Consider the following 22,192-nt stretch of genomic DNA (forward strand, 5'->3'; position numbering starts at 1 on the left):
CCATATGATTATGAGAGACGCCGTAGTGGAGGGCTCCGGAAATTTCGACCACCCGGGGTTTTTTCACGTGCACCCAAATCTGAGCACACGGGCCTACGGAGCATTTTCGCCTCCATCGGAAATGCAGCCGCCGCAGCCAGGATTCGATCCCGCGACCTGCGGGTCAGCAGCCGAGTACCTTAGCCACTAGAACACCGCGGCGGGGCTACATTCCATGTGTTTTGATTTCTTTTTCTGAAAAAATAAGGGGGTGAGGTGCAGAGAGCGCTCGTAGGAAGGGTATAATGCAGGCGAGAAAAGCAACACTGTCTCGCCTTTGAAGCTTTGAACTCGCTTTGGTTTAGGGGCCCTTTAATCTATAGGAAGAGCTTGTACAATAGATACGATGCCTACACCACTAGGATGCACGCCTGTCTGCAAAAGCGGAAGTCTAATCAACAGACAAGTCCCCCCCTTTTACGCCAGGAGTTCTTTATGACGCAAAGGGGAGCATGAGGAGTGCAAAATGGGAATGCGCCACCGATTCGCATCGTTCATACACTCCCGTCTTGCCGATAGTCACTGAGGCTTGCCCGCCCATCAGCTCCAATGGTCAAAAAGTGGCTGCTTTGGGTCAGTCGCTCGCCGTTGGATTTCTCAGAGACGCGACGTCGCAAAGCCAGTGAACCCTAATTGTGGTGCACCGCTGGATGGTTGCATGCAGCCACGGAGGAAGGAAAAGGTGCATGCAGCGCACGGTAATTTTTTTTTAAGCTTTATTCGATGATAGCCTCGCCATACAGCGCTCACGGCTGGCTCATTCCTTTGATAATGCAGCCAGCGTCACTCCGATCAAGGGACATGAGCGAAGAGCATGGCAGTTAGAATGGGAAAAGGCATGGCTACAATATGCCGGCGCATCTTCTGTAGCCCCCCTGCCCCCCCCCCCCCTATTTTTTTTTTTTTGATGCGATGACGGCACGCACAGAGAACTGCATCTAAATACTTGTTGGCACAGACGAGTGGACGGTGCATCATGCCAGACGCTGTAGCGTAGCCGAAAAATTTCGGTGGCTTCCAAAAGTCGCCGGTTCGAAGTCCGGTAGCCGCATCATTTCTATGGAGGCGAAATTCTAGAAACCCGTGTACCTTAAATTTGGGCGCACCATAAAGAGCCCCAGGTGGTCGGAATTTCCAGAGCCTTCCACAACGGCGTGCTTCACAGTGATATCGCAATTTCGGCACTTTAAACCTCGTGTATCTCATCATCGATATGCTTGCAATGAAACCCTAGCTTTTCCTTACCGCTTTTATAGCTAGGCAGGTATCAATTACATTTTTTTCATACATTCCTGCGTCTGCGGGCGAACGCACCTCCTCTCGAAGTTTTCTCATTTCCTAAATTACGGCATGGAAACCCACTCCATCACGGGCGTACGACAAAAGAATGAAAGAGCGAAGTAAGGTGCGGCCAGGAGGCGAGAGAAACGACGAAAAAACAAGCAAAAGAACGACAAAACAAATAGGCGTCAGCGGCGGCAAAGAGCAACGGGCGATCGAGTTAGGTTATACGCGTAACTATATAAACCTTTCACCAACTTATAACCGCGGCAAACAAGACGAACCGGATTGCTGCGCGAACGAGTGGCCGGTCGGACGCCGCGTTTTGCGCGTCGTCGCAAAGAAGGATTACCAGTTTGCGAACTGTAGAGCCAGCGGAGGACCAAAGGAAAGAATTGAAAATTCCGCGATTAAAGAAAGAAGGACGCGACGAAGAAACGAAATACAAAACAAACTGTGGGGCAGCGCGCGAAAACAGATCCGTCCCAACAGCGGAACACACGTCACCTACCTCGCACATGTAACCAGTCTTGGCGGCGGGCGACAGCAGCCCGTCGAGCCGGCTCAAATCGGAGATCGTCCAGTTCGCCAGCGAAGTGGACTTTCGGTGACAGTAGCCGTCCGGTAGAGACGGGTCCTCGCTCTCGTCGCTGCTTGCCGGCGGCCGTTGGAACGACGACGCCGGCAGTCGCCTGCGTAACCTGACGAGTTGCTGCGCAGGGTCCAAATCCACGTCGCTCTCATCTTCAGACATGTGCGGGCGCGCCGCCGCTGATCGGAGACCGCACGCCCACCTTTTGCAGCCGTCGTCGCGGTAAGCTGTGTGCGACCCACCGAAAACTCTTCCGAGACTCACTTCACACACCGGCGCGCGCGACAACTTCACAGCACCACACACATACGAACCACACGCGGCGCGCCTCGGGGCAAGGTTTTGAACGACGCGCTTCTTTGGACCAGCGCGAGTTTGTCGGGCACGGTACTTGGGCAAAAACAGCGCGCGCTCATACACGCCGCCGACAACAGCAGACCGACAAGTCTCGGACCAGCTGACCGGAGGCGGGGAGGATCGCGACGGGTATTCTTCGAGGACCAATCGCTGAGGTGGACGTCCCAACCAAGTTACAAAGCGCAAAACCGGAAGCGGCGCGCCGCTCCAAAAACAAACAAGCAAGTATTTGGCTCTGGCTACGACTTTTGTTGGAGTGGTACAATTGTGTGCTCTCAAATATTTTTTTTTTGCGCTTGCCGATTTCGGAGGCTACGTTTTTGCTTGTTAGTGATGTTACAGTTACCACACTCAAATAAAAAGTATTATATTTCTTAATAAAAATGACAATAAGTTTACAAAAATTATTAAAATTAATATAAAGCTATTTTTAAATATGGTAAAACGTGCATATGTATTATTAAAATTTTTTTTGAAATACGAAAAAGCGGCGTTTGAGTAAACACATCACTCGACCGATGATGTTGTTGACTTGTAACGGCGGCGGCGCCTTGCAGACAAATATTGTTTTTCTTGCTCAGTTTAAATATTTGTCGGTTTTGGTTGTTGATGAGCGCGTTTTGATGTTGTGCGGAACGAACAACGATGTGCATCTTCCTCGTCCGCCACTGGGAGAGAAGACCCGCGATGCGGACTGTTTCGTTCCATTATGATCGGCCTTTCCGTTCGTCATTAGGGTAGGTATCCTCTAATTTCGCTGCTGCCGCCGAGGCCTATTAATTAGTCGCGATGTGGGCGTTTCTCTTGGCACTCGGTATTCCCACGACCCTGTAGCCACATTGCAGGCGTTTTGCAACCGCTTATTTGTGACAGAACGGCGCGGAGATAAGATGCACGCGATCAAAACAACTTCCAGGGTCGCAGTTCCAGATCTCTCCCCTGTCGTAACAGATACACCGGTCGCGCCGATCGTTTTTCGGATAGGTGACACTTGTGCGCAAGTTACTACGATCGCAAATTGTGTTATTTGCCCAAGTCATCGTTGAAACTTAAAAGCTTAGATCGCGAAGTAGCTGCGTAGTTTGAAACGCAGTTTTCGTTGCATCAGTGAACTACGTCCTCGTTAAAGGTTCGTTGTGTTGCGTCATTGATTCTCACATGTGCGCGTCTTCATTTCCTGTTGAGTGTTTGTAGCAGCGAACAGGTATTCGTCCGTATTTCATCCATGAACAGTAAACTAACAGTCGTAGAAGTCCGCAATCTAGTTTGCTTGTTTCTGTTGTCTTCTTTCGATGTTTTTTGTGTGAATTATATTTATTTATTTTGCGGCGAAAGTTGTTATGAGATCACAACATGGTTCACGTGCGGCGCCGTAGTTATCCGCCCCTGCCGGTGTCCGTAATCACTATCGGACGAAATAAAGTGAAAAAACAAACTTCGTAAATAAAAACACCAAGGACACAGCGGGATTCGAACCCGGGTCCCCTGCGTGGCAGCCGAGTATTCCACTGCAGAGCCACACTTTTTTTTTCTTTATTGCCTTCTTGACTACAGGTCAAGATAGGCTAACAATCAGACATCACACCCGTTTTTTTTTTATTTATATTTGGCAGAATATGGGAAGGTAGGCTACGTTAAAGCCGGCTACCGAAACACCATGACAGTAATGTGCAGGATAAATGCGCAGAAAAGAAAAAATAAGAATAAAATAGGAGAAAACTAATCAGAGACGATATGTACATACTATATACATTATAGGGTTTATAATGCATGAATGAGCACTGTATCTATGATCATAGCCCAGTTCATATATCAGGATCACATTGCAGATAGAGTCCATACAAATAGCGACAAGGTATAATATGAACTAAAGACAGTTAATTAAGTTTGTCTACCTTAAAAAAATCACGTAGATCGCTCTCTGCATACCTTTGGTTATCGGAATGTGATCGCGGTTCAAGTACTTTTCTAATCGTAAATGGTTGTCTGTCGACGGTTCAAGCAATCCCTCACTTCGGCGGGTTGTTGGTCATATTGCGGACATTCGATAAGAATATGCTCCTCTGATGCATTGACATGATTGCAGTGGTCACAGTGCGGGGACGTTCTCTTTACGTGGCGTAAGAAGTGAGGAGTGTATGAAACACTTAATCGTAGACGGTGCAGTTTCAATGCATCAAAGATATCACATCTTCAACACAGTCAGTAGTTTTGTACACGTCTCGCACCTTGATAACAGCTTCCACGAAACACTCACGAACACATGAAACTCTTGCATCACAGTGTCTGTATACGATAACATAGTATGCCATACCGAATGAAGACCAAGTAAGAAAATAAGATCCAAGTGTTGCACAAAACTTTCACAAGGCAAAAAAACGAATTCTATGTGCAGTAAGAGGTAAATATATTTTTAAAGTTCCCTGTAAAGTGCCCTTAAAGAAGATGGCATTGCTACAATCAATAAATACATGTTCAATGATTTCAGGTTTGTTACATAGAAGATAGCTGGTTCTCCATAGTACATACATCCCTCTCTGTTCAAGCCATGTTTTTACAGTGCTTGGAACTCGTTTTCAAACTGCCCTTAAACAGGCTTGATGTCCGGAAAGGAATCGTGTTAATATGAGTAATAAAGCGTTTTAAAACATCAAAGGAGCAACCAGGCATCACACACTGCGAATTGCGAAACAAGTGGGTCATCTAATGCTCTAACCCATTACAAAAGCTTGTTCTTGATCACTTATTAACTGTGGCGCATACCCACGTCAGGCATAAGTGTGTAGCGGATACCACGCTTCTTCGAAGAACAATGAAGGATAGCATAGTTTATGCCGGCCAACGACACAAAAATTATGATTTGCGTTCCGCAGGATCAAAATAAAGATATTTTTCTTCCTTCCTCATATATGGCATAGTGGGTGCCCAGCAAGTGCACTTACAGCAGCTAACCAAAGAGCTAATAGAAAAGGCTCTGAAAGGCCTTTCTTCCAGCTTTCGCTGCGAATGTGCTGCGCGTCCTGTGCAGGCTTGCTGTTTTTTTTTTCCACATCTTTAGCTTAAAAATCTGAGATTAGTAAACCTCAGCTATTCTCGATTTTTTCTAGAGAAAATTTTTTTCTTCCTTCGCATTTTATTCTTTCACTTGATATTGCTTCAAATCACTCTTGAGATAATAAGTGTGTTCCCCAAATTTGTGATCACATGATGCGACCACAGACATGTGAAGAATATGTAAACCTTGTCGTTGAAATTGCCAAAGTTATGTGACTGTTGTGAAATCTGAAACTAAATTCATGCACAGCTTGGTCCTGAATGGCTTACATTTGTGAGCCGTGCCTTATTTCACTTGAAGGACAACTTCTGTACTCAACATTAGTCGAATCACTGGGCTCTATGCAGATCGGTATTCCAATATAGTTCACGTCCTTGTTATATATAAAAAAAAATGTGTAGTCTGAGTACTTATCAGAAAGATGAGATGAATTCAGGAGGTGCTTTTTCATAACCGAGCTACCAGGCGGCTATTATAGATTTGTACTCGTGTACAAGTGATATAAACAGTGCTCCGTTCCATGCTTATCTTGTTGTAAGGGTACATTTCAGGCCTTGTTGGCGCTGTATATTCAGTGTTAAAAGCACCACTTGTATGACTTATACAATACTGGTGTCTCTGTGTGTTCCTTCGTTTTCCTTCCTGCCATGCATGTTCTGTGCCTAACATTGAATATGTACTTCCTTATTTGTCAATGCTGTAAGGTGTACTGGAAATGAAATATTTGGCTTTTTGAACCCCTTTCTCTGTCCCTTTCTTGTAACGATTTTGTGGCACAAAGATGAGGTCAATGAAAAATAGTATGCGTGGCTGCAAAGAGTGGCTAAGCTTATGTTTATAAAACAGTGTGGTAAACAAAGGAACTACAACATCAAAAAGCAGCATGCGTTAGCATAACTTTCGTCCACCGCTTGTTTATTGCAGCCCCCCGCCGCAGTGGTCTAGTGGCTAAGGTACTCACCTGCAGACCCGCAGGTCGCGGGATCGAATGCCGGCTGCGGCGGCTGCATTTTCGATGGAGGCGAAAACGCTGTAGACCTGTGTGCTCAGATTTGGGTGCACGTTTAAGAACCCCAGATGGTCGGAATTTCCGGAGCCCTCCACTACGGCGTCTCTCATAATCATATGGTGGTTTTAGGACATTAGTCCCCACATATCAATGAAATCAATTGTTTATTGCAGCAGTGCACATCACTCGCTTGTATCTTCGGACTGAAAGTGAACTGTAGGAGGTGCTCTCAAGATGCCGCCATCATCGGGAGAGCTATGGGGCTACCCCATTATGCCCAACACCATAGTGGTGGACTGTCTACTCCCGACAGGCATCATCATCCCCCTCACGTGTTCCAGAGATGCCACGTTGGAGAGCATCAAGGGTGAGCTGTGTTCCTTGGAGTCTTGAGGTCACATTGCGCATGGAATTATGTGCGCCGATTTTTTAAGCCGAACCCCGTAAGTGCGAAAATCTACCTGACGGTGAGGAGAAATTTATAAGGCAGCGAAAGTGAGGATCGTGTGACCGGTTGCTTGGTTGATCGCTTGCTTTTGGAAACCTAGAAACTGTCACTCATCACCTGGAAGTTGTACAACTAGCTTATAGTGAGAAGTCGGAAAATCATATATATGTGGGTGGCGCAGTGTCGCCGGCCCAGCACTGCACAGGCAATGGAATCACAGAATGTTCTTGCATGTAAGAAAAAGAAATGTTTGTGCAAGTCTTTCAGAGATAATTTGTCACTTTGTACAACAAAAATATTGTTTTACATTACATGCTGCTGGCATCATATAATTTTCAGTACAAGTTAGTCACTTTCATGCCAGCAACATTAAAAATTCGTTGTTGAAGCCACCATGTGAGTGGGATTTCGTGTGATAAGTGGCAGCCAGCTTGAGTAACTGTATCTCAGTAAAGTCGCTTGTCACCATCACATGGATTTTCGCGCGTAAGGAGTGCTTTTACCATTTTTCTTTTTTAAGCTGTCTGGTAACTAATTGTACCTGAGGCTTAAAGTTGCCGTAAACTTTATGTTCACGTTAAATCTAGAGAAAGAAGGTGAATGCAACTGAGAACACAAACTAGTGTAAGAAGTTGAATAAGAAGCCTTCACATGGCATGTGCAGTACATTGTACACTTGATGAAATGACAGCTCGATATGCATGCGTTCTTGGCACATAGTTGATTAATTGGCGCTACTGTGGTATACCAGCTATTTACCAAAGAAATTGCAAACTTAATTAAGACATTACAATTCAGTCAACCATAGGATCAAGCAAGATTTCGTAAAGGCCACTTAACAGTCGACGACGTTTGCATAATTAATCAGGTAAGAGGAGAATGCTTGAAATACAGCCAACCACTACACATAGCCTTCATAGATTACGAAAAGGCATTTGATTCAATATAAATATTGGCAGTCATGCAGACAATGTGGAATCAGGGCGTCGATGAAACATATAGACATCCTGGAAAAGATCTGCAGAGGATCAACTGCCACCACAGGGCTCGGTAAAAAAAGCGAAAGAATGCCAATGAAGAAAGGTGTAAGACAAGAGGATACGATCTCCCCAATGCTATTTACCGCGTGCTTTGAGGAGGTTTTCAGTGTTCTAGAATGGGAAGAGTTAGGGATAAAAGTTATTAGAGAGTTTCTTATAAATCTACGCTTCGCCGGTGACATTGTATTGCTGAGTAACTCAGGGGACAAAATCGGTATTTATGATTACTGAAGTGGACATGGGAAGCAGAAGAGCAGGTCTGAAAATTAATGTGCACAAAACTAAAGTAATGTGCAACAGTCTCGGCAGAGTACAGCACTTTGTGATAGATGGAGAGACGCTGGAAGTTGTAAAGGAATACGTCTACCTAGGACGGGTAGAAACCGCAGAACTTAACCATGAGAGTGAAATAACTGTAGAAGAATAAGGACGGGTAGGATCACATTCAGCAAGTATTCTCAAATCATTAATGGTAATCTTCCACTAACCCTCAAGATGAAGCTATATAACAGCTGCGTCTTGCTGGTACTTACCTATGGAGCAGAAACCTGGCGGCTTACAAAGAGGATTCAGCTTTAATTGAGGACAACCCAGTCAGCAATCAAAAGGAAAATGATAGGTGTAACCTCAAGAAGAGAGCAGATTGAGTCAGGCAACAAACTGGGGTTAAGGATATCGTGGTTGAAATCAAGAAGAAATGGACATGGGCTTGGCATGTAGCTGGTCATTAAAGGGGCCCTGCAACACCTTTTGAGCATGGTCAGAAAATGCTGCCGATCAAAAGTAGAGGCTCCCGAGAACATGCGAGCCAAATGTTATAGCCAAATGTTGTATAATTTACCATAAATTATTTAAGTCAGTTAAAAATTGCTTTCTCTTCCCTTGACAAGTGACGAAAAATGCTCAAAAATCACACGTAGATTGCCCATATATCAGCCATTGGCTCATTTTAACATGGCGCACTCGGTTGTCACAGAGATCGTCGCGGAAAGCCGTCACTTGTCCACGCGTGCGCGCGCGATTGCACTGAAAAAGTTGCGTATTCATATAAAAAAAAAAGAAGAAAAAAGTGCTCAAGGTCACGAGGCGTGCGTGACATTTTTTGTTTGCCCCTCCCATCCCTTCATGCTTAGCATCCAGCGCTTTCATTGGGACGAGAGAAGGGAGAATGCAATTGCAGCGTGTGACAAATCTCTGTAACTGCGCTCGTACTGGACGGTTTGTAAAAATTTTTACGGTGCTGAATTTGTGAGGCAGTAAGCTCTTCCAGTGAATTGTTCGGTTACTCAAAAAAGTGTTTCGGGGCCCCCTTAAGGATAACTGACTGGATTGCCAGTGAAGGCAAGTGGGTGAAAGGGAGACAGAAAGTAAGGTGGGCAGATGAGATTAGTAAATTCGAGTGTGTAACGTAGCAGCAGCAAGCACAGGATCAAGTTCACTGGCAGAACATGGGAGAGGCCTTGGTCCTGCAGTGGGCGCAGTCAAGCTGCTGCTGATGATGATGACTTTAGTGAGCGCAATGAAGAGCATTTTGAAGTAGTAATTTTTTTCTAGTTACTTTAATATGAATAATCTGTTGCGTGATGGTCCTCGATGCAGAGGACCTCTGGGAGAATGCTCAGAAGTACCCGCTGTATAGGCATTTGGGTGAGCCATCATCGTACATATTCGTGTCCATCACCCGCGAAGGAGACAAGGAGGAGTTCTACGATGAGTACCGTCGGCTGTGCGACCTGCATCTCTTCCAGCCCATTTTGAAGGTTGTCGAACCGAAGGGCAACACTGAAGAGAAAAAGCTCAACTCGGAAATTCGTAAGAAACACTCCACTTCTGCAAGCAGAGCTTGAAAATTGCTGAGTGTTCCCACATCTTTGCAGAGTAGCCTAGTACATTTTGCGTTCGCAGCCTGTGTGTGTAAACTTATGTCATGTGCCATCAATAGCCAAGCAGGACGGGAAAGTTATAATGCAAAGTGCACACAATATATTAGGATTAGAACGCAAAGGTCAAGTATGATCAAATGAAGTCAACCAACAGTTAGGCCAGGAAAAGCATAGAGATCGATACTTGTTGCCTTTTTACCCTAGTGTAATAATCAAAGCATAAATTTAAATTAATCAAAGTGGATGAAATATCACTCATACCATTGGCAGAATCCGAAGCCACAACTTTTTTGTCTGTGTGTTTGAATACCATCAGCTGTAAGCGTAATTTTTGGTCTGCTTCAATTCACGCTATATTCATTATTACGTGATAGGTGACGCATGTTTGTTTGAACTGATCCTTGAAAATGTTTTTCCTTGAAGTTCTAAATGCTGATTGGTTTGTCTCTACTTTCATTCTGTTTTGTATATAAAGGGTTGGCGGTCGGAGGCTGCGCTCATGAGTTTGATAACATGAAGGACTCCGAGGTGATCGACTTCCGACGCAACATCTTGAGCGTGTGCAAGGACGCGGTCGACACTAGGAACACGGGAAGCGAAGAGTGTCGGGCGTCGTACGTCTACCCGCCCGAGATTGAAAGCTCGGAAGAGCTGCCGGCCAACTTGGAAAGGAAACTGGACAAAGGTAGAGGATGTTTCCGTTTGTAAGAGATGAGGTTTCAATGTGGTGTTGAGTCACGGCTGCTGCAGTGGCTTTTATCCACTATGGGCTGGTTATGCTGGGGAAAAAGAAAGAACGTCATCAATTCATCACTTTAACATTTGCTATCTAGTATCTAAGCTCATTAATTAACCAAAATATATATGAGCATAGTTTTCATACAGAATCCTGGGCATACAGAGTTTGATCTCATTACAACACTCACTTTGCTGTTTAGTTTAAACATGGATGCATAAATTTGAAGTACCGTATTTACTTGATTCTACCGCGCCCTCGATTGTAACGCGCGCCTGGTTTTCACGAAAAAAAAAAATAAAAAACTAAGACATTGATTGCAACATGCACCCATTTTTCTCGTTGGCCCGCACGATCACACCACTCAAGAAAACGACTACTTTCGAGAGCGTCTTTCGTTTAAATATAAATATGAGGTACGGGGGAAGCTTGTGGCTATCTGACATGCAACGGAGCATTGCTGTCACTCTAGTTTTATTGTGGCCTGATGTCAGCACACGAACTTGCTTCGCCCCCTTCTCCTCGACGGTTGTGGTGCCAGGCATGTCGAATTAAAGAGGCGTCTGGTCAGCATTCCGGATTTGCCCAAGCAGGTAGCCGTTGTTGTGCCGCAAGTTTAGGACGAACCTCTGAAAACTGTGAAGCTTTTCTTCGTACTCCTCCGGCCACTTCCGGCATATGCCCGTTCGCCTTCGGAGGGAAAGGCTTTTCCTCTTTGTAAAGTTATACCCGTGCCACACGGGCATAGAAAATGACATTTGGTGGCGAAGGCCTTTAGTTCCCGAATGACTTTTGTTTCGCCGGCGCTGCTACATGTCCAAAGCGAATGACATTTGACTTGATGATGTCGATCGCAGCACCTTCCAAGTGAGTATTGGGGGACTAGCAATAAAAAAATAAACAAGCGTTTACAAGCTTCATACACATCATATAATTATTAAAAATAGAAATAAGCATATTACGCTGCCCTAAGTTGTAGTTTCTTGCTTTGTTTTACGACGTTGCAGCCGACCGTAGCCACCTAAGCCAACACTAGTCAGATCCACAGCGTAATTAGAAAATGGTGCCTGTCGCATCGCACCTGTCGCATCTCTCAGAAGAAGTTCGCAGAGTTCATTTTTTCACGGCAGCACTTGTGTGTTTCCGTGCAAAGCATCGCGCTCAAGAGCGAATAATTCTGGAGCAAAGACGAGTTAGTATGCGTCACCTTCAGTACATTGAACTTGAATTAATTTTAAACCATTTCAACCTGATCTTCATATAACGGTCAAAGCACTTTTTTAAATGTTTAGTGCAAATAAAAGATGGGAAGTTTCATCTTTAGCTGAATATGATTTGTTTTATTTACTTTAAGGTAAATCGCACTTCGCGAGCTGTGTCGTCGAGAGTAGGCATTTCTCAGTCAACTGAGTTCTCGCGAAGGCATTTGGTGGCAAATGGCATTCGGACGAATGCCATTTCGTTCGCCCGTGTGGCACGGGTATTAGTTAGCCAGCACCTGCTCGCTTTAAACTGGCTCCGCATTAGCCCTTTTCCTAAGGCTAACCGCATAGCCTGCACTTGGAGCAGTTCTGTCGTCACAGGTCGCTGTGCCGCTCACTGCTTAATCACATACTCGCCGAGCAGCTCTTCAATTTGTGGAAACTGACCCTGCCGTGGTCCACTGAAGCCTTTGCGTGAATCTTTGCTGTCGACAATATTCTGCTTTTGTTCCCGCCAGTCCCGCACGCACGTTTCGGAAACTCTGAACGACCGCGATGCGGCCCGATTTCCGTACGTTTCGGCGCACGCGATGACTTTTCTTTTAAAAGCGGCATTGTGGTACACTCGTCGAGTTTTTGGAGCCAGCCCTACTATGCCGTCGATGCTAATGCACTACAAGATGACGAACTCCTCAGCACACGTACGAAGTGCCGCACATGGGAAACACATAGGCAGAAATGGCTGATGTGCCATGCCAACGCACATAGGGGGCGGCCATTTTGGAAGTGCCGATGGCAATCGAATGACTGTATTCATTTTTTTTTTCGTACTAGATTCTAACGCGCATGCGATTTATGAACTCGCTTAACCGGAAAAAAAGGTGTGCGTTAGATTCGAATAATTACGGTAACTACAGGTGCTAGGGATTAGTACTGCGCAGGTATCTGCTTTGCTGCTTGAAAATTTTGGCCAGACAAGTAATACTTGGTGTGACTTCTATCATTTGTTGTAATGTCCTCAGAAATCCTTAGAAAGTGTCCCATTCCTTCTCAGCTAACAGTGAAAGAAAAAGAGGATTCAACATTTTTTGGGTTGTGAAACGAAGGAGTCAGCATCAGGAAACACATGAAAGTTTCAACCTAGAGAAGTAGCATTTTTATGAGGAGGCTTGTTGTAATTGTCGCGACAGCCGATGTGCACGATAACTTTAGACCTCTATTGCCTTGCGAACCATTTTTCTTTCTTTTTCTCTTTTGCATTGGTGGAGTATCTTGTAGGAATGTCCTCACATATTTGTGTACATTTGTTTATAAATTTGTGTTGAGCACATTTTTTCCCCTTTTAGTTTGCAATTGTTTGGCCTGTAACCTCATTCATGACGCATCTCTGATTTTTACGGAAAGGAAAGAGCAGACCTAATATACTTTGGCGTGGTTTTTATCTCTCTTCTAGTGATAAGACAAAGCCAGTGAGGAAAAAAATAATGGTGGGCAGTAACTGCGTCTTACGTTCGCTTCTGTATATGCATTAACCTCTGCTTGTTAAGCTCAGTTTTCCATCTGTCGACTTCTGCTTTGATGTACGGTACTTTCTGGTACTAAGAAAAACAGAAATTTTAATGACGATATTAACGCAGGCACAATTTACATGTAGCATACCTAAACATTTGTAGGATATTGAACGCACGCTCGTGGCTATGAGAAGTCTTCATCCTCTTGTTGTTCGATAGCCTTGATGACATGGAGCACTCCAGGGGTCGGGGCTCTCATAGACTGTCGTTTGTTTAGCGTAGTGCAGGCAGGAGCATTTATAAAAATTGAGAAAAAAAAAAAGGAAGCAAGCGAGAAATAAAAAGAGAGAGGAAATTGATGGGGAAAATAGGAAGGAAATATAAATAAATAGGAAAAAAAGACATGTAAAGAAACTGGAGAAGAGAAAAAAGAGGGAAAGAAAGAGAACACCAAAGAGAAATAAAAAAGCTTGTCTAGCTTGCACTTGATTAGTAAGTAATAGTCATATTCCAAAAGCCACTCAGCAAAATATTATGGGCACCTATGATTAATTGATGATACTAATAAAGCAGTGATAATTAATGGAATCATGGGTGAGGAATACGGAGACAAAAAATAAAGTACTGATTTTTACCATACTCCTTAATACAATATTTGATTTTAACATGCTTTCATTCCACGATATGCTGAGGCAAGTAATTTTGAGAGAGGACATGTGTCTACATACTGTTACAGAAAACCCCTTATTTTTCACACATACTTTATCTTTGCTTTCCCCCTTACGCCGCAGTTCAAATTGTTTGTCGCATCCATTAGGATCACTCAGTAAGTCAAGACGAGTCGGTCTGCTGATACCCACTTGTTAGGCATCCTCGATTGATGAAGAAAGAGAAGATATGCACTGCTGAGTTGAGCAGTGCATCGTGACAGGAATAAATGAGGAAAGGAGGGCACTACTGGCAGCTTGATTTCTTGTGATCAGAAATGAATGCTCCTCGTAATGAAAACTGGTAAAGCCAATACCTTCAACGCCAAAGGGCAATGAGCATAGTGTTTACTTTTCAGCGTGAAACGACACCACAAGAAAGACAACAGGACAAAGTGGTACTCTCAACTGGCATAAGTTATTGTGTCACTCTACTTTTTTACACGGTGTACACGACACATGTCCTCCTGGTTCTGGACCATATAAAAAGTGGAGGGACTCAATTAATTATGTCAGCTTAGGGTAGCACATTTTCGTGTCACCTTTCTTGTGTCGTTTCATGCTAAAAATAGTCATCACGAATTCACGTTAACTAGCCCGCCAAAGCATCATGTTGGCAATGAGCAAAGCGGGAATATGTCCGCACTCATGCCGCCTGATCTATCCTGCACCTGTCCCACCTGACTGAGGTGGTAGGTCAGGGTGGTAGGGAGCTGGTTGCCAATAACGATTGATTTTAGGGTTAGTTAAGATTTCGTAACGTCTGAGGAGGGGCTACAGCAAGGCTCCTTCCAGCACATGTAGATGTCATGCGCTGTAAGTGTCGCAGCAGTTCACAAAAATAGCTCCGCTCCTCTTGTCTTTATTGTCCTGTGCCAGGGCTGGTGATGGTGTGCGTGTGGGGACTGTCGGACAGTGGGGAGAAGCAGAAGCACACGCTCGAGCTGCACAAGGACACGGTGCCCGAGGCCGTGATTCGCGAGGCCATCCTCAAGAAGCTCAAATGCTCACGGTTGTCGCGCGAAGAGCAGGTCGCCATGGCTCAGGAGCACCAGCACAACTACCTGCTCAAGGTGTGCGGGGTCAACCAGTACCTGCTCAAGTCGTACCCGCTGTGTCGATACAAGGTGGGTCCCCTGTCTGGTCCTTTTCGTTGGCCGTTGCTGTCCATGCGTATTGTAAATGAATCCTTAAAGGCAGGCACACTTAAGTGAAACAGTAAATTGGTTTAGACTGATAAATAAAAACTATGCTGTTGAAATTTCACTACCATAGGTTTTATTAAAAGATGAGAAAATCAGTGTCAAAAATTTCACTTTTAAATTTTCTGCCAAACTCTCCTATGATGACGTCATGAATATCGAAGTGCTTTTTGGCATTTAGGCCACATTGACACAATGAAATCACAGTGAAACCTTATTAATTTGAACTTGGCTATTTCAAAATTTCAATTAATTCGAAGGATTTCTGCAGTTCCGTATTTCGCAATGTAATTTTAATTGGATAACTTGAAGTGGGGGTCGGCACCAGACTGGTTATTTCAAAAATGTTTGGTGCTGTGTGCCGATTCCCAATCTCTATTTCGCTGGAAATTAAGGGAAGCGACAGCTTTTAGGTGCCACAGGGCAATGCAGTCTAGTGATACTAATGAGTGACAACTGAAGCACCCCAGCCTCGCTTCTGCCAGTGCAAAAAAAAAAAAAAAAAAAGAAAAAATGAAGAGGTATAATTGTGGTTGACTCGAATGTTCCTGCGAAAAAGACGTGCTTCAGCGTAGCAGTAGCAACACGCGGGCGGCAGCGTGTCGCACGCTTATCGCAACGTCAGCGGATCGATCATGATTTACCCAGAATATCAGGATAATAATAAAGTCAGTCAAATGGTATTTCAGATGTGTGGGAATCTCCAGTTGGTGGTTGCTCCAACAATTTCTGCACTTACCCCGCTGGCAGAGTTCTGGCCTCCAACACCTACTTCAAAAACTCAGTTCAAGAACAAAAAACAAAAAACAATGATCATGTTTTTCAGCCAAAATGCATGGCGAATTCCTTCACAATGGCTGGTATAAAATTATTTTTTTTATCAGACAGAATGGGCAAAGGGTAGCTGACGATTCGAATAGCAAGTGAAATGCTGCCTGCGTGTCACCATTGTATTGCAATGAAGCATGACTTCAATTCAGCAGGCACACATTCTAGTCGATGACGAGATCGCTTTTACTTTTTCAATTTTGTATGTTTATTTTTACGCTTACAGCAGCTTGACCCACCGTTTTCCCTCATTTGGTGCATAATTGGTACAAGGCATTTTTGGAAGACATAACCCTTGGGACTGGAAACTAGGTGGCACAGGCGATGGCCACTGCTGATTACTCTCAATAATTGAAAGTTTCTTGCAGTCACTTTTGGCATGTTTTGTTAATTTCGAAAGCCTGCTAATTTGAAGACTTTTCTCAGTCTCAGTGACTTTGAATTAACGAAGTTTTATTGGAACTTGGCATGTTATCTGTGGCTCCCTCAGACGACGTTGTACTTAATTTTTACTTATTATAAACAATTCAGACCCTAGTGGGCAGCATTGAAATCTATGACACCATGGTGCCTGGTGTGGAGGTGGCTTTGCCACCCAAGTTTTACTTTTGCACGTTTTTTCACTTTTTGAAACTCTTCTTGCAGAAACAAGGCATTTTTTGGTATCTTAAACGAGTAATTTGCCAATATGAGAAAACTAGTTTTTCTTTTTAGAGTCTTTTTCAGGACCCCAACTGCCAAGTTCTTATTTGCGACTTTTGTGCTTTCATTAGTAGTTCGTATTTTTAATACCGAAATCGAAGCATAGATTCTCTAATATACAGTAGACTCTCAGTAACGGCAATCTGGTAATTGGAACTACTGCTCAAGTTAAACGACTGCCTTTGATATGATTGGTTTTGTACTTGTGTCCAGCACCCCTGTAGATCTCTCAGTAAACAGAACTCCTGCTAAATGGAGCACATTTCCTCTGTCATTTCAGGTTTCATTTAATGATAGTCTACTGTATTGTGCAAATGATTCTAGCATCTTCAATTGTTACTAGTTGTGATGTCACCTGACGGTGGAGTGGCACAAGACTTTGTGTGTTCGAGTTTCGGTGACATTCAGACTGCACTGTTTGAATCGGGGCTGTGCATGCGGGATCTCTGTGACTCGCCCCCTTGGCATGCGACTCGCCCCCTTGACATGCATTCAACGTACCGTCGAGAGTGTGCCACCCTGAAAGAAAAAGGAACGTTGTTTGCTATGGTAGTTGAAACACCACTGGCGAGAGCGGCCAGAACCACATTGAGAGCAGCCTGACAACATAGCAAAGGGAGTAAACAACAATAACTGCCATCAGGTGTCGGTTGTGTTGTATGGGCTCCGCAACCTTGTATGTGACATCGGCAAAACTTGGAAACCTGGTCTCCCAAAATGTGTCATAATGACAGTGATTCTTAAATCAGTGCTAAATGTCCCTCTTATGCTCTTTGCGCTCGAAACAAAAGAACTTCGAGGCGATGGTTGCAATTTATATTTAGTATCCAAAAAAACGTATGCATAGCAAGCAACCAAATGGAGGACGCATTTCCATTTCGAAATTTCACTCAGTGCTCCTTGATTGTCTGCTGAACTTTTTTCCCCTCTGTGTTTCTCCTTGTTTCGTGTTCGAGTGCTTCTACTCTTTTTTTATGCCCCTGAGGTTGGTGGGTGTTTCTTTACCGGTTTCTGTTGCAGTACATTCGAACGTGCATAGCCAAAGGAGAGATACCGCAGCTAATGCTGATGCTGAAGGACGCTGTATATAAAGCCATCCCGCCTTCAAACTATATCACTCCATCATATGTCCGGCGCAACCCATCCTTGTCGGCAACGCAACCCACAGTCTCCCTGTACAAAGTTGATGAGTCATTCCGGGTGAAGATCCTCGGAGCCTCGTACGTTAACGTTAAGGATGTTGACAAGGTACGGCCTGCATGCTGTATTTTTCAGTGTGTGTGATATCATGACAAAATTAAGTATGAATCTAAGCAGCACACCTTTTAAGGGGGCCCTGCAACGCTTTTTCTGAATTTTGTGCAGCGCCAAATACTGAGACGAATGCAAAAAGAATTATTGAAATGGGTACACGATAACGGAAGTTATTAGCCTCCAAACTTCAAAACCCCATCAGATGACGAGAAAAAAATGTTCCCTTTCGCATTTCGCTCTCTCACTGCCGTAAAAAGCCGCTTATAATCATTGTGCGCCTCTCATAAAGGCATACCAGATGACTCGCTTCGCAGTGGCTGATGTGCAGCGCTCTTAGCGTTGTTTTGCAATGTTTTCATATTTCAAAACGTAAATCCTTTTATATATGAGGAAGTAGAAAAGGTGCATTTATAATTTCTAGTGCACAATAGTGGTAGTTATCTGGAACTGTGTGAATATTACGAGCGACTTGTCGTGTCGAACCAATCAAAATGCATGGCCTATGTCGTCAATTCCACATCAGGAAGCGTCACATCCACTCACAAAAATAGCTGCTGTGTGTTGCTCTAGTCTGAAAACACTGTGGTTTTTCCATAGAAAGAAAACTATAGCTACTTTGTTTTTGGCACTGCTACTTGTGCGTGATATCGGGGCATTCCGCAGTTCAAATCCAAATGATGAAAACAACTTGCTTAATTTGTGTTGCAGGGCCCCTTCAACTCTCTGTGTGGCCCAAAATGTCGTGCTTGGCTTTTAAGATCATGCCTATTTAAAAGAGGTGACTGTTTTTTTTGCTTTTTGTTTTTCTAAGTTATCTTTTTACACCTTTCCTTGCAGATATACGTTCGTGTTGGCATCTACCACGGCACAGATGCCCTGTGCCCTTTCCGGGACACCGAGCATGTGTCCCACTCGAACCCAAAGTGGGATGAACTGCTAGAGTTTCAGATGTACATTCCGGACATTCCTCGCTCGGCAAGATTGTGTGTCTCTATATGCGCCGTTTCTCAGCGCAAGAAACGAGAGGTGCGTTTCAGCGACTTTTGGTTCCGCTCTATTTCTGTCTTGTGCAAACTTGGAAGGGTTGTCATGTTGAGTGCTTTATAATCATTTCGTAGATCTGTAGAGAAACGCACAGTGGACTCTTGATAAAAGAGAACCTGAAGGCACCAGGAAGAACACGGCTTGTCTAACAAACAAGAGTTTCGTTTACTGAAAGGGGAACAGGAATGTAGAATTCAAGTATGGAACCAATCACGTTTGAGGCATTTGTTCCACTTGAGCAGCAATTCTGTTTAAGAGGCTTTCATTTACTAAGTCTGCTATGCAGCTTCTGAACTTAGAAGGTGCTGGAGAAACACTGCATGCTGTAATTTCATTTTGCTTCATTGATATAAATTGCACTGGTGAGCAGTCTTGGAACTTGTTTTCTTTGTTATATTATTAAAATGAAAGGCAGAGCGCTCAAGAGTATAAAATGTAATAATAAGCGGGAGTGCACCCTAGGAAAGTGGATACAGTATGTTCTTGAAATCGACAAGTACTGCTCACTGGCCGATTTGGTGCATGATACAATTATATTGCTTTAGTCCAGCTGAGTTTGAGCATAAAAAAAAAGATGCTATACAGTCAAGAAGGGGAAAAAGTGTCGTCTCTTTTTTCCCCTTCTTGACTGTATAGCATCTTTTCTTCACGCTCAAACTGAGCCGCACTATAGCAATATCATTTTATGTTCTGGAAAGCTTGTACAACGCTGTTTGAGGTCCTTGTCATGTGCTCATGCAAGATATTGTGAGGTTCGCACAGGGCTGCGCTTCGTTGGCTGCGTTGGTGGCACCCAAGCAGCCATTTTGAATGTTTTTGATGACTCGCAGTATGGCTAGTTGCGATGTCTAGCGTCATCACAACTAGCCATACCAGTGTGTGAGGTCACCTTAATTGACACTGTAGCTTTGTGTCACGATAGCGTCAGTGTCAGTATGGGCTCTGTGCAAAAATCGACTTTTATTTTAAAATAAAATATCTTATCATCATTTACGGAGCTTCACGATTGTGCTGGGTCGTCTTTGTGTACAGGATATTTGTGTGGTGAAGTAAACTAACCTTCGAAAATTGGTATTAGCACCTCTTATAAATAGAATGAAAAGCGCTTGTTTCGGCACTTGGAATGCCAAATCTATGCTGTGTGACAGTGAGCTATACCTGAAAAGTTCACTCAGTCAACTAGTTTCCGACTTCGGCCACAGGAGCGTTGTGCCATCGCGTGGGGCAATGTGAGCCTGTTTGACTACAAGAGTGTGCTACTGAGCGGCCGGGTCAACCTGCACCTGTGGCCTGTCCCAAAAGGCATGGACGAGCTGCTCAACCCACTGGGCAGCACGGGCTCCAACCCCAACCGCGAGGCTCCCTGCCTCGTCATCGAGCTGGACCGCTTTTCGGGGCAGGTGCTGTTCCCTACCATGGAACAGATTGAGGAGTACGCCTCCTTTGTCTCGCCTCTAGAGTCCATGGGAGAGGAGGTATGTTTGTGTTTTCTTTTTTTTTTACTTGGAGGCAGTGCTCTTTTGTGGCAGTTGGCGGCAGTAGATTTTCACGAATTACTCTAATTAAAGGCCAACACAGTTGATGCACTCTTTCGCACAACTGAAATAAAGGTGTCCTAAACCATTTTTCCTAGTAACCGTCAAATGAACTTTGTATCAAAGTGTATTGCCTCACAACTTGATTGCTGCAAAATATCTCGAATCTGTTTTGAACGTGTGAGGAGCGGCAAAGCTTCAGCTGCGCCCTTGAAACATCCGAATGTTTCACCGGTGATAGAAACTTGCAATAAGATGAAATTTTCTGCTACAATATAATTTCGTTATGTCGGTATTTTAAGGTTTTAAAACTGGCAGTTGCAGCAGCTGTGATTTTTCTTTTTTTATTTTTTGGGTGCAGAGTCCAGAGAACTGGACTGAAAACGACAAGGATCAAATCCACGAGATCATCAAACGAGACCCACTGTCCGAGATCTTGGAGCAGGAGAAGATGCTTCTGTGGCGAATGCGCTACTACTGTTACACTGTGCCCAATTCGCTGCCTAAGTTGCTTGACGCCAGCAAATGGAACTGCCGTGATCATGTGGCTCAGGTATGTTGTTGCCTGTAATTGTTGAGGCGGAATCACTGATGAACCAGAAAGTGACTTAAGTAAGCTTGGGCGAATATTTGAGCACTTTGAATATATGAACGAATATTAACGTATTCAAATTTAAGTTGAATTTAGAGTATTGGAAATTTCAAAGTATTTGAAATGAACGATAGGTGTATAATTAGTCCTCATGTAACTCCCCTCTAAATGTGGTTTTGCTGCAATAAAGGGGTGCCATACCGTGAAAACACCTTTCTCACTTTCGCAAAGCCTTATTTCTAGGGTAAATGAACATACCGTATTTACTCTATTCTACCGCGCCCTCGATTGTAACCCGCACCCGATTTCCACGACGAAAAAAAAAAAAAAACTTATGACATCGATTGCAACGCACACCCATTTTTCTCGCTGGCCCGCACGATCACACCACTCGAAAAAACGACTCCTTTCGGGAGCGTCTTCTATTTAAATATGAGGTACGGCGAAGCTTGTGCCCATCTGACATGTAATAGAGCATTGCCGTCACTGTAGTTTTACCGTGGACCGATGTCAGCTTGCAAACTTGCTTCGCCCCCTTCTTCTCGACGGTTGTGGTGCCAGGCATGTCAAAGTAAAGAGGTGTCTAATCGACATTCCCGATTTGCCCAAGTAGGTAGCCGTTGTTGTGCCGCAAGTTTAGGACGAACCTCTGAAAACTGTGAAGCTTTTCATCGTACTCCTCCGCAAAACTTTTCGCATATGCCCGTTCCCCTTGGAGGGGAAAGCCTTTCCTCTTCATAAAGTTAGTTAGCCAGCACCTGCTCGCTTTAAACTGGCTCCGCATTAGACCTTTTTCTAAAGCTAATTGCATAGCCCGCACTTGGAGCAGTTTTGTCGTCACGGGCCGCCGTGCCGCTCGCTTTAAGCACATACTCGCCGAGCAGCTCTTTAATTTGCGGAAACCGACCCTGCTGTGGTCCACTGAAGCCTTTGCGTGAAGCTTTGCTGTTGACAATCTTCTGCTTTTGTTTCCGCCAGTCCCGCACGCACGTTTCGGGAACTTCGAACGACCGCGATGCAGCCCGATTTACGTCCGTTTCGGCACACGCGATGACTTTTCTTTTAAAGGCCGCACCGTGGTGTACTCGTCTGGAGTCGGCCCTTCCATGCCGTCGATGCTAATGCACACCAAGATGACGAACCTCTTAGCACACGTACGAAGTGCCACACATGGG

General features: G+C 44.4%; 2 protein-coding genes across 8 annotated transcripts in view; one reads left to right on the plus strand and one right to left on the minus strand.

The window, feature by feature from the left end:
- The window catches only part of LOC142803624 (uncharacterized), a 201,287-nt gene extending 198,832 nt beyond the window's left edge, over window positions 1-2,455 (minus strand). Inside the window, exon 1 of one of the 2 annotated variants that reach the window (XM_075889027.1) lies at window positions 1,832-2,455. In XM_075889027.1, the coding sequence (XP_075745142.1) occupies window positions 1,832-2,074 (243 nt within the window). In that variant the 5' untranslated portion in view covers window positions 2,075-2,455. The remainder of the gene's footprint in view (window positions 1-1,831) is intronic. The other variant, XM_075889028.1, reaches the window with a different exon arrangement.
- Window positions 2,456-2,787: 332 nt separating this feature from the next.
- The window catches only part of LOC119180957 (phosphatidylinositol 4,5-bisphosphate 3-kinase catalytic subunit alpha isoform-like), a 46,789-nt gene continuing 27,384 nt past the window's right edge, over window positions 2,788-22,192 (plus strand). For 2 of the 6 annotated variants that reach the window (XR_012894198.1, XM_075889030.1), the window contains exons 1-9: window positions 2,788-3,006; window positions 6,249-6,700; window positions 9,421-9,633; window positions 10,180-10,389; window positions 14,740-14,987; window positions 17,613-17,840; window positions 18,684-18,872; window positions 20,093-20,365; window positions 20,787-20,978. Coding sequence is in view for 5 of the 6 variants with exons in the window: in XM_075889030.1 (XP_075745145.1) it covers window positions 6,568-6,700; window positions 9,421-9,633; window positions 10,180-10,389; window positions 14,740-14,987; window positions 17,613-17,840; window positions 18,684-18,872; window positions 20,093-20,365; window positions 20,787-20,978 (1,686 nt within the window). In the remaining variant the exon portion in view is untranslated. Of the gene's footprint in view, window positions 3,007-3,249; window positions 3,399-6,248; window positions 6,701-9,420; window positions 9,634-10,179; window positions 10,390-14,739; window positions 14,988-17,612; window positions 17,841-18,683; window positions 18,873-20,092; window positions 20,366-20,786; window positions 20,979-22,192 lie in introns of those variants that run through there. The other 4 variants (XM_075889032.1, XM_075889033.1, XM_075889034.1 and 1 more) reach the window with 4 other exon arrangements.

This window comes from Rhipicephalus microplus, chromosome 3 (genome assembly GCF_043290135.1).
Source record: "Rhipicephalus microplus isolate Deutch F79 chromosome 3, USDA_Rmic, whole genome shotgun sequence".
NCBI classification, from domain to species: domain Eukaryota; kingdom Metazoa; phylum Arthropoda; class Arachnida; order Ixodida; family Ixodidae; genus Rhipicephalus; species Rhipicephalus microplus.